The sequence below is a fragment of the Myxocyprinus asiaticus genome, chromosome 15, assembly GCF_019703515.2.
Source record: "Myxocyprinus asiaticus isolate MX2 ecotype Aquarium Trade chromosome 15, UBuf_Myxa_2, whole genome shotgun sequence".
NCBI lineage: Eukaryota > Metazoa > Chordata > Actinopteri > Cypriniformes > Catostomidae > Myxocyprinus > Myxocyprinus asiaticus.
Genome location: NC_059358.1, coordinates 41,153,868 through 41,166,385, shown reverse-complemented (window position 1 = coordinate 41,166,385; position 12,518 = coordinate 41,153,868). Strand labels below are relative to the sequence as shown.

The following is a 12,518-nucleotide window of genomic DNA, read 5'->3' as shown; positions in this document are numbered from 1 at the left end:
TCAGTAATTTACACTATACAACAGGACTTTGGTTTATAAATACTAGCCTTTACACCATCTCTTCTGATTGGTCTATGTCACCAGCAACCTTTAGTGAGCAAGCATTACCAGACCAGATATAGTCATTTGTGATTATATAATATTGTGTGTATATATATATATATATGTGTGTATATATATATATATATATACATTGACATCTTATCAGTTAATGTAAATAATTGAATGTATTTTATGTTATTTATCTATAAAAGGTCTCATTCTCCAGGAATTTCATTTTGAAATACTAGCCTTTAAGCAATCTCACCTGATTGGTCCGTATGTCACCAGCAGCCTTTGATGAGCAAACATTAGCAAACTACAGACGTGCATTCGTGGCTACGTAATGTACGGATTTCTGTATTTATTGACATCTTTTTTTATGTAATAAAAATGTATGTAACACAAAACTGATGTCAATCTTTAGTGTCTGGATGTCTAATCAGTGTTGAGATTCTCATATAACCCAGAAGAATATATTGTGGACGATTCTCATAAAACCTTTGTGTGAGCGCACTGTTTTGGTTATATTCCCTGCCGTGCGCTCTTCGGTCTGTCTTGTTTCATGTCCGGAGCATGGTGTCTGGGTCCTGACTTCCTGTCTGGTTCGGTTTCAGTCTGTGTCAGGATCCGGACCCTCATGCTCCATGTCTGTCTGTTATTGACGTGGGTGCATCGCGCTTATGTCATCTTGGCAGCATGCTGGGTCGTGAGCTGTCTTCATGTTATGCTGAGGTTCGGTCACATCGGTCTGAGATTTTGGTTTTGTGTGTGGCCGAACTCTCGCACAGGTGTCCTGTAATGTTTTTGTCACCTGTCACCAGCTGCGTGCATCATGTGGCGTTTGCCTCACGATGTACACTCAGGTTTCATTTAGTGTTAGAAAGCGTGGCATTGCTTTGGTTAGCATTGCTACGCATTCTCTCGTCTTGTTTGTCAGTTGGTTGCAAGAAATATAATTTCTTATTTGTTTCTTGTGATTTTGCCATAAAATAGGATTCCAAACCTTAACAGGTTTCATGAGAATCACCCTTGTACATTTAATCACAAGGGAGTTGGTTTAAACATTAGCACTGTAACATTATACCTGACAGAAGACAATGAACCAAGGTCAAAGGGCCGTGGTCTGCTGACGACTCCAGGTGGCCGTTTAGGGTCTTAAAGGGGCACACCCACACACTGGTGTTCATAATAATTCAATAATTCATCACCCATAATAAGCACTCAATCTCTTAAAAAAAGTAATGTGTTGAATGGTCATGGTAAAGGTTTGCCAGAGATCCACCCACAGATAGTCACCATGGTAACGTTATTTCACAACATTCATGTGTTACTCCACCCAGCAGAGAAACAGAAGTCCAGCCTGTGGGTGTGTTTATGTGGGCTTGAGTCAGCTGTACACTCAACACTTCTACTGTAAATCACTGGGGGTTTTAAAGGACTCTTATTGCTATTGTTCAACAAACATGTTTCACTCATACACAGTACCTGCTGAATAAGCTGTATCCATTCATGAAGGGATTTAACAGTTTTATGCATTCAAGTTTCCCTTTGTAATTGACTAAACTGCTCACCATCAATCTGAATGGGAACCATTGGGAGAACACATCACGTCATTCCACAGGAGTGTAACTGGTGTTTGAGGTGTTGCGTTTTTGGCTGCCCAAAAGCCATTATCAATGGTATTTAGTGTTCAAGTTACTCCAGTTTGGCTTTTGTTGGATGTTTTGAGTAATCTTCCTGTTTGATGATGGAATGTTTTTTTAGCATGACTTGTAAAGATTTTAATCAAACTGTTGGCACAGATTTTGATTATCTACTTCTGCTGGCAGTAGCGATTTTAACCACCACGCAATTGCATGGGACCTTAAATAGGTTTTTAATCACTATACTATATCTTTTATTGTATTTTAAATTGTTTTTCACCATGAAAATAGCCATGAAATCTGGCGTGGCAATAAATCCCTAACAAAGAAACAAACAAACATTTTGATACAGGCCCATCATTTCAAGCCTGATTTCATGAAAAATGTCATGTCTTTTCTTTTTTGCTAAATGATGTTGTGTGGTTCATGACAAATAATCACAGCAATTTTGAGGTGAAATGTCCACTGTGTGGTGCTTAAAAGCAAGTTCAGTTTTCTCCCAAACAGATGAGATTTTTAATGGTAAATCTTCTTTCGTGTTTTAAATCAACAAATTCTAAACCTAACCAATAGTGTAATAAATAGCAAATGTAAGATCAAAACCAATTTAGCAAAACCAAACTTTTGATCAATTGACAATGTCATCTTTCTCTAACTCAGAACAGACCAGTTAAATTATTTATTCATAAAGTTTGGAAATTTCTTGAGTCACTGGCAACATAACTGCAAATTCATTGGCCAAAAATGTCATGCAATCAATTCCAAAATGTATTAATTCATTTTTTAATTCACCTAATGTTCAAAGCTAACCCAGAATGGACCAGTCACGTAATTTATTTGTACATTTTGTTAATTTCGTGACTTACTAATGCGCAACATACATGCAATGCACAGACTTGTAATTGTATTACCATTTCCTGCTGTTCTTCCAATTCCAAACATATCAGTAGACAACATCGTCTTTACATTCTCCTAATGTTCCTAGCTAACCCAGAACATAACAGTTATGTAATTTATTTGTACATTTGCTAATTTCTTAGTAATTAACTTCAATGGCATAGGCCCTAAATTACGTTACCAACAGCATCACCTTTACGCTCTCCTAATGTTCTTAACCAACCCAGAATGGACCAGTTACACAATTTATATGTTTATTCATACATTTTGGTACATTTATTATTATTTACAAATTTGCAACAAAACTGCAAATAAAATTCCTGTAGGTTCAGTTTTGGGGCTCTATTTTCAAGAGTGTGCAAAGAGCAGCGCTACGCACAATGACCGTGCGAAACTTATTATCTGATTTTCGTGAGAACGCTAATTCTAGTCGCATTTATCCTGAGAAATAGGTCGTTGCGCTAAGACGTTTGAAAACTACGTCTTAACACAGTGCAAAGTTTAAATTCAGTTCCTGCCTTTGCAGTTTGGAGATTCCATCAGCAAGCGTTAATAAAGTTTATGTCAAAACTCTGAAAATATAGTGGAACATCAAATTCTGTCCCTGACGATCAGTTGTAGCCGTCTTATATTAAATATGTTGAGATTTGTGTTTAACTATCTATAGGTCATGGTTTATTTTTCAGTGTTTTTATATTTAAATTTACAATTGTATTTATGGTCTAATTTGTAAGCTAAAAGGTATTTTTCCACCTGTTGTCGTAGAGTTATTTTTAAATCACGGTAAAAACGGGCCGGTGGAAGAATTTGTTGGCTATAATTTTTTGACCTCTTTGCATTTTTTATTATATTTTCATTTCGTTTGAAGTGTATTTTCAATTTAGTTGAATTTTTCGGTGTTTCAATAAATGTATTTAATTTTCAAAATCGACCGGTAGAAGTGATTTGTGTGCCAGTAGATGAAAATTATTAATAATACTTACATTCTCTATAATTTAATGGAGCATACATCCAAATTTTGATGAGAATCACATTTTCCATGCGTATAAAGGAGTGTGTGTCACTGTCATGGAAATATGCCAAACAATTATCAAGGACGCATTTCACTTCTTCGAATTCATTGCATACAGTCCATTTACACTATAAACTTCTTATGAATGTGCTGTCTTTGTTTATTTCGCTGGTGTCTGAGGGAATTAACTATATAATAGGACGCAGACGGTGAAATAACTAAAGAAAACCTCAGAATTAAATCACACTTAATCCAGCCCATTTGGGCATTGTGCGTACGATTTTGCCAAACCCACTTGCGCCTAGACTTAGCGCATGCTTAAACGAAAATACCCAAATTTCATGGCCATGCCCACTGACTTTGCGCTTAATGCTAGCCAGAGGTGGGTAGAGTAGCCAAAAACTGTACTCAAGTAAAAGTACAATTACTTCAAAAAAATAATTACTCAAGTAGAAGTAAAAGTACTAACATAAATAATTACATGAGTAAGAAAGTATCCAATTAAAAGAGTACTCAAGTAGTGAGTAACTCTTACTTTCACAAATGACATAATGGACGTTAACTCCTCTGTATTCCATTACATAATACACATTGAACATGTATTACAGAATTATTATTATTATTATTAATGGAAATTCTGTCATCATTCACCATCATGTTGTTCCAAACCCATATGACTTTCTTACTTACATGCAACACAATAAGGAGATTTTAGACAGAATGTTTGCCTGAGTCACTATTTACTTTCAGTGAATGTGTTATTTATATATATATATATATATATATATATATATATATATATATATATATATATATAAAGAGATAGTTTGCCAAAAATGTAAATTCTCTCCTCATTTACTCACCCTCATGCCATCCCAGATGTTTATGACTTCATTTCTTCTGCAGAACATAAATTAAGATTTGTAGAAGAATATTTCAGCTCCGTAGGCTAAAATTTTGATGCTCCAAAAAGCACATAAAGGCAGCATAAAAGTATCCACTATACAGTGCACTATTTCGAGTGTCCGCTATTTTGTAGGAGTGTCTGAATTCTGAGTGAGCCACTCGTTCCCTACTTTTGTTTACTCATTCTTACCCACAGTGCACTCTGATTTCAAGTGTACATTTGATGTACACTCGACAGTGGTTAATTTTCCACAATCAGGGAATACAGGGAAGACGTACGAGCTGGGAGTTTACTGCTTACTCCACTCCTGCAATGTTTTATTTCATGCTGAATGTAGTAAATTACTTTTTGATAAATCATTACTTGATTAAAATAACATAATAACATACAGATACATTTTAAAATGTACTCTTTATTTGATAAAATGTGTTTACTCTTTATATTAACACACAGTATATAAAAAATGACAAACAGAATGAAGATTTATTGTATTAATATATTATTTAATAACAATAACAAGTAAGGCCCAAGTATTTTAAAAGTTAATATGTGATGTTTTTTCTGCAACAGCCCCAGAGATCCGACGCTTTGTGTATACGTCAGCATCCGAATTCACTCACTCATTTCGTTCACTTACTGCTGAGATATAGTGCACTAACTGTCATTCACTATATGGGAAATAGTGAATGAGTGAACGATTGCGGACACAGCCACTCTCTTCACTATACGATTGCCTCACGCCCGCACATCTCACACGCGTGCGCCCCTCGCACCTACTGTGACACACAGAAATGCTGTCTGTTCGCGCTCCAGTTGTTGATCACGCGAATGGCAGTGATTTACACTTAACTTGGAAGTTTACATGGATTTATAGTTAATCCGCCTGAAGTAGCTGCGATAGTTTCCAGTACCCCCGCGTGGGCGCGGGGTAAATGCATAAATACTGCTTATTACATGCGGGACGCGGGAGAAAGCGCACTAATGTATTGCTGCACTGATTTAAAAATGTACACTTAAAAATGTATGTCATAAGAGCCCAGTTACAGAATCATCCTGAAAATGACCATCTCATTACACAGAAAAGCCTGCATTAGCGTTAGTGCCAAAACTTACCTCAGCGTGCTGCATTAAGTTAAAGCTGTGATTTTAATCTTTAAATATCAGCTTGTCTTGGTGTTAAATGAAGGCATTGTATGATGAAACAATTCTTTTTTTCACTGTGCAGAGTGAAGAAAGTGTTTCACTTTGAAGAGTTTGATGCTGCAACAGTGATTGAGTGACAGTATTGTGACACCAGCGCATGTAGCTGTGTGAACTTCCGCTCTTGAAAAGTCCCATTCAATAATCTCTCAATAAATTACACATTAACTAAAATTAAACCCAATAATGTAACAGCAGGAATGCCACCTATTGTTAAGAAGTCATTAGAAATTTACTTGAATGAGAGTAAAAAATACCCACTTTTAAACCTACTCAAGTAAATGTAACGTATGTAATGTAATGTAATGTAGCGCGTTACTACCCACCTCTGATGCTAACACTCTTAAAATAGGGTAAAATAATGTTTTATTCTACATGGGACAGGGGCGCCTTCATGGGGGCTGCCATTTTAAAATCACATGACCAGCTGAATACTACTCGCTTAATCTCAGTAACCGTCTTGTTATTGGACACTTTCACTCTTTAATTAAATGAATCATGCCTGATTGTGAATAGTGAATTTCAATAATGGCATCTGTAACTGAAAACTATTGATTTGAAATGATGCTGCACCCACACCACTAGGTGGCACTGTAAGTCCAAGATGACATGAGCAAAAAGTTACAGACTGCACCTTTAAGTTAAGTTGATTTTACACCATACCATATACCATCGGTCGTTTTTCAGCTGGATGCTCAAACATACAGCAATGTTTTGATAGCCATAGAGACAACTGTTATGGTGGCTTTAAACCTACAGTACCTGCAAATGGCTTATTTATGCTCATTAAGCTGGTATATGAGAAGTATATAAGTGTTTTAAAAAACGTGAAATGTATTCACTTTTCTTTTTTCTTTCACAGATGAACGGGACCGAGTGCAGAAAAAGACTTTCACAAAATGGGTGAACAAACACCTAATAAAGGTAAATAAATCTTAATCATGTCCACTTCTTGTGTTTACATCCTGCTACTCCATAACATGTCCTCATGTAATGCCTCTGAATAATAATCCTTCTAGATCTAGTGCTTGAACACAGTATTAGTCATACATTGTAACTTACGATTTTAATCACACTTCTAATTACTCCAGAATCACTTGTGGCAAAATTTAGTGATTTGGATGTTTGCATTTTGCTTTGTTGAGCTAGTTATAGTTATAGAACTAGTTATAGTTATACTTAAAAGGCTTGAACCTACAACCTTTCAGTTGACAACCCAGTTTAGGAAATAGAGTACTGAGGGTTTGCTGTTGGACTGAGCATTACTTCTGTTCAGCCCTGGGCTTCTTTTAGATGTGGATACATAGTAGATCATATTCTGTTCACTCAAGCCAGGACTACATTGAATGACAAGTTGTGTGCAGCTTTCATACCATGTATAACATAACTATTTAGGATAGCTTGTTAAAAAAAACAACGAAAAATGATCTTTTAAGTTTTACATTGTGCTCTATCCAAGTGCAACGCGACACTAAATCATGTGAATTAAGTGTCATGCAATAATTCACACTTCTTCATTGATAATGATGGGGTTTTGTCCTAACCAGTTGTGCATGTCAACGCTGACTTGCATTTTATCTGTTGCTTGGTTTCAATTTATGAGGCAGTGTGCTGTGTTGCCCCACCCACAGTAAAGTCTCATTGGTCCAAAATCCCACTTCACAAAGCTGTATATTAAAGGAAAGTTCTGGATTCAATAAAATTTAAGCTCAGTCGACAGCATTTATGGCAAAATATTGATTATCACAAAAATAAAATTTTGACTCGTCCATCTTTTTTTTTAAATCGAGGTTCCAGTGAGGCGCTTACAATGGAAGGGAATGGGGGCAAATTGTTTTATGTTATAATACTCAGCGTTTCAAAAGTATCGCCAGAAGACATAAAGGATATGCGTGTAAACATCACTTACTAACCTTTTCTGTGTAAAGTTATAGCCAATTTTACAACTTTGTTGCCTTGACGATGTAATGTCAACAAACCCTAAAACCCTAAAATGACTGTAAAAATTACAATTTAAACAACTTTACAGCTCAAATAATAGAAGAATTAATGTAAGCTTTTATAAAACTATAAGCTTCAAATTTCTGCCTTTAAACCCTTCAAAAATTGGCCCCATTCACTTCCATTGTAAGTGCCTCACTGTAACCTCCATTTTTACTTTTTTTAAGAAAAGGAGAGACAAGTCTAAATTATTTTTTTGTGGTTATCAGCATTATGCCATAAATTCTGTCAACTGAGCTTAACTTATACTGAACACCGGAATATTCCTTTTAACATCACATATGTTCTGATTGGCAGTGATTTCGTCGTTTCGCTCAGTATTTCACTTGCAGTGAGGACAGACAAATTACTTGATGCTTGAAACTTGACATGTTGTGTCTAGTTAGTTTAGTTTAGTTTAGTTTACCCAAAACATATGCTGAGTAGTTCAAAGCCCCTCTGTTTTAACACACCTCAGAATGGCATCAACTATGCAAACAGCGCATTTATCATTGCCTAGTGTAAAAAGACAGTATTTAGACAAACAATTCAGTCTAGACTTTGTCATTAGAGAACACAAAATGAAAAACTCCTTTTAAACGACTCCCAGGTGTAGAAAGATGTATCATAGGGCAAACAAGACTGAAGGTTATTTATGTCTGCACTCTTACAAATCAATCAAGCCTGTTCATTAACACTGGAAGAGGGAAAACGAAAGACTTGATATAAGAAAACCTGCATGTCAAGAACATCTGGATTCATTTTGCAGCTCTGTATTCTGGCCATTCTCAGTCCAGGCAACATTATCACGTGCTGCACAGATGATGGCTGTGGTTCGATGTCGGCTCACCTGCAGCCTACCTTTAACATCTACTGATCCTTAAAAAGTATAAAAAGTCTTACATTCAGTTTTCAAAATTTAAGGCCTTAAAAAGTCTTAAATATCTTAAATAACATAAAAAAGGTCTTAGAGTAAATATCGTCCACTGAAGTCTTAAATTTGTTTAAAACAAAAAGAGAGACGTTTCTGCCGAGTAAAGGGGCTTTGAGGTAAAGATGCAGTGCCGCAAATGAAATGCCGCCAGTCACGTTTAAATGTGTCGTTGCAATTTAGGCTTGTATTTATTTATTTTCGCAGAGATGTGCATGAGAATCAGTAATCTACTTCTGAGCGCTCACAATAATGTTGTAAAAAAAAAAAAAAAAAAAAATGTAATACCTTGTAAAGCCTTTGCATCATTAATATGGTGTTTAATATCCATCAAGAAGCGATATTGCAAGACCAAATGCTAAATTGCTGTTTTTAATGTTTGTGCACGTAGATTACAGCATAGCGAGCTGAGGGAATATTCAGATGCGCTCTTCTAATCATCGTCTCTCTCATGTGATGTTAGAACGTCTGATTCATTCTAGTGAATCGGTTCGTTCAGACGGTTTATGTAAATAAACATTTTCAAAAAATTATTCACATTTCATTGCTATTTATTTCTATGTACCTATTACAAATGTTTTGGGGGGGGGGGGGGGGGGGTTACTTGTTACTATAGTTACCAAAATGCAGAAATATATATAATTTTGGCTATTAAAAAAATATTGATTCAAATAAGGCAATACAAATGTATGAATTAATAAATAATTAATTAATTATTAATAAAGTTATAAAAATAATTTAAAACAATTCAGTACTGATTATTTTAATATTTTTAAAAAAGAGATACCATCTAAATGTGTAAGTCTGCAGAAGACTTTATTACAGGTAGAGAAAATAGTACAACAACCTTGCCGACTGTTTCAGTCGACTGAATTGAAGGCTAATATAATAATAATAGTAATATTACAATAACATTAGAGGACAATACACAATATCTGGCAAAATGGTTGAACAAATACCTGAAATGGTTGAACTGCAGTGCTGTATTTTAGTGGGACAAAATGAGATTTCTTACATTTGACAGAAACACTGTGGTAATTTCACTTATTGAAATACAAGCCCTTGTTCAATAAGAATCTGACTACATCCTACTCTGTCTAGGGAGTGTGTACATTTCACCAAAACAAATCTCCTTATGAGTTTAATCTTGACCAGCACTCACAGAAGGTCAAATATACACAACACTGAGCGCTCAGTTTGCGTTGCGGTTTGTAGCTTTCATTAGCTGTTATATAGCACTCATGACTTTAACACTATTGCTTTGTGCCGATTGAGCTGATTATGTGTGAGGAAAAAAAGACCAAAACCCAAAAATGGGCATCAGAGATGAGACATTACGGTATAATAAGCCCAAATGATGGTTTGTCAGTATTGGTGTTCTGCCAACACATGGCATTACACTGTAGCACTGAATCATTCGTTGTGTTGAGATGTATTGCAATCACTGAACAGATCTGACTTGTTTTGAGGTTCTGTTATTAAAGTGTTTTTAATATCATCTGGGGTTCAGTGTATCAACAGAGACGTCTAGTGGTGAAATAAGACCTCTGCTTCTCTGAGGATTTGTGCTGACATTTCACTTTCATTACAGTTGGGTGAATAGATGTTTGTTTGAAAGAAAAGAGGTTTCATGCTGTATTTGATTTCTTTGTGCTGAACTTCAGAAGTAATGCCAATTTGGCTTATATTTAAACAAAGTAGCTTTAACACATTCCTTGTACTCTGTTTCAAACAGCAGTTTAATAAAAACTCCACAGTTACCCTTTACTTACAGTAACTTTTTACTGGGGTCTGGGTATCTCAGCGAGTATTGACGCTGACTACCTCCCCTGGAGTCGCGAGTTCGAATCCAGCGTGTGCTGAGTGACTCCAGCCAGGTCTCCTAAGCAACCAAATTGGTGCGGTTGCTAGGGAGGGTAAAGTCACATGGGGTAACCTCCTCGTGGTCGCGATTAGTGGTTCACGCTCTCAATGGGGCACGTGGTAAGTTGTGCGTGGATCATAGAGAGTAGCATGAGCCTCCACATGCTGGGAGTCTCCGCGGTGTTATGCACAACGAGCCACGTGATAAGATGCGCAGATTGACTGTCTCAGAAGCGGAGGCAACTGAGACTTGTCCTCCACCACCCGGATTGAGGTGAGTAACCGCGCCACCACGAGGACCTACTAAGTAGTGGGAATTGGGCATTCCAAATTGGGAGAAAAGGGGATTAAAAAAAAATACAGTTACTTTTTATTTTTATTATTACAGTTGCTTTTTTTAAAGTTTAGAATAACAGTTAATATCAGTTTGTTTAGAAAAACAAAGTTTTGAATTTTAATTCGATGTTACTGGTTTACTGTATGTGATATCTTCAACATTTTGGATTCATATTCAATGCATATCAAGGTTTTTTAAAATAATTTGGTTTGGAATAAGTTTGATGATCTACAAATGTTAATTGAATTAAGAAGTTAAAATAAGATTTCCACGAAGGATTAAAAAGTGAAATGTGAACAGAATGAAACCTTTGTTAAAGGAATAGTTCACCCAAAAATGAATGTTCTGCCATCATTTACCCACCATCATGTTGTTCAAAACTGGTCTGACTTTTTTCCGTGGAACACAAAAGGAGAGATTTAACAGAATGTTAATGGTGCTCTTTTCCATACAAAGAAAGTACACAGTAACCATGGCTGTCAATCATCAAAAATGACATAAAATTTGCAAAAAAGACCAATGAGATGATGTCAAGTTTTTCATTTTTGTGTCAGCTATTTCTTTAAAATCTTTCATAAAGTGGTCTAATAATTGAGGTAGTTTAGGTGGCACATTTTGTAATCATCTTAATCTGAATGCTGTCGTTCATTATTCAACTATTCCCTTCTTTCATCTCTAATCAATATAAATCCATTTATCTCTCTCCTCTTCTCTCCTCTTCAATTTCATGTCTTCCATCGCTGTGATCTCTCTCTTTTCCTCTCATCCCTCATTCTTTCATCAGCACTGGAGAGCAGAGGTAGGTGCCATCTGCCCGCATGTCCCAGCAGGCCCTGCTCTCTCCCATGCATGTGTTCCCTCAGGCACTCGTCCTGGCCGTTTCTTCTGCTGTCACTGTGAAGAATGTGCAATGATGCTCACGGCTGGAGCCTTAGCCTTAGAAAATGGTTTATTGTTACAATTTGATTTAATCTCTTGCAATACAGCAAAATAAATCCAAATCATTCACAATCCCCTGTTCTCTGTTGTCACTCCCATATGAGCAATGACATCAAATGACTCAGATTTTATGAAGCAACATTGCTAGGCTTTGCTTTATTAAAAATGATAGTAAGAATAATAGTAAAAAAAAAAAAAAACATATTTAAAGGAATAGTTCACCCATAAATGAACACCACATGTGTTTGGAACAAGAGTGAGTATGGGTAAATATGAGTTTTCATTTTTGTGTGAACTGTTCCTTTGTAGATTTAGGCAACAGCATTCCTGTAGATTTCACTGTTTTGCAGCAGTGCATGTTGTAGCTGCATGGTAAATACCAGAGGAAGCCCGGTATGTAGTCTAGCTGAAAAAATATCCTGTACATTTTTATTTTTCAAGCATATATCTGACCCAGTGAATATTTATACAGTATCTGTAAGTGCATTTTATAACCTAAATTAAAAAGAAAGCAGACACTGTCAGCCTGTAAGTTTTAGACACTGTCAGCCTGTAAATCATTTGTCAATGATGGTTTTGACAAGGGACAGGTGGTCTGCTGTTCTGCCTGGAGCACTGCATTGCCCTGTCTTGTCCTTGCTAAGCAAAGCAGGAATGAATCACTTTGAATTCAGTGTTGTTTCCCCTCCTTAAGAAGACATGCAGTAAATGTACTTTGTATTTAGAAGTAGCATCCTTGCTCCAAAAACATCTTAGTCCAGTGTGGA

General features: G+C 36.1%; 1 protein-coding gene across 2 annotated transcripts in view; it reads left to right on the top strand.

Annotated features, from left to right (window-relative positions):
• Window positions 1-12,518, top strand: part of LOC127452612 (plectin-like) — a 214,622-nt gene that overhangs the window by 140,899 nt on the left and 61,205 nt on the right. For both annotated transcript variants that reach the window (XM_051718223.1, XM_051718222.1), the window contains exon 2: window positions 6,564-6,625. In XM_051718223.1, the coding sequence (XP_051574183.1) occupies window positions 6,564-6,625 (62 nt within the window). The remainder of the gene's footprint in view (window positions 1-6,563; window positions 6,626-12,518) is intronic.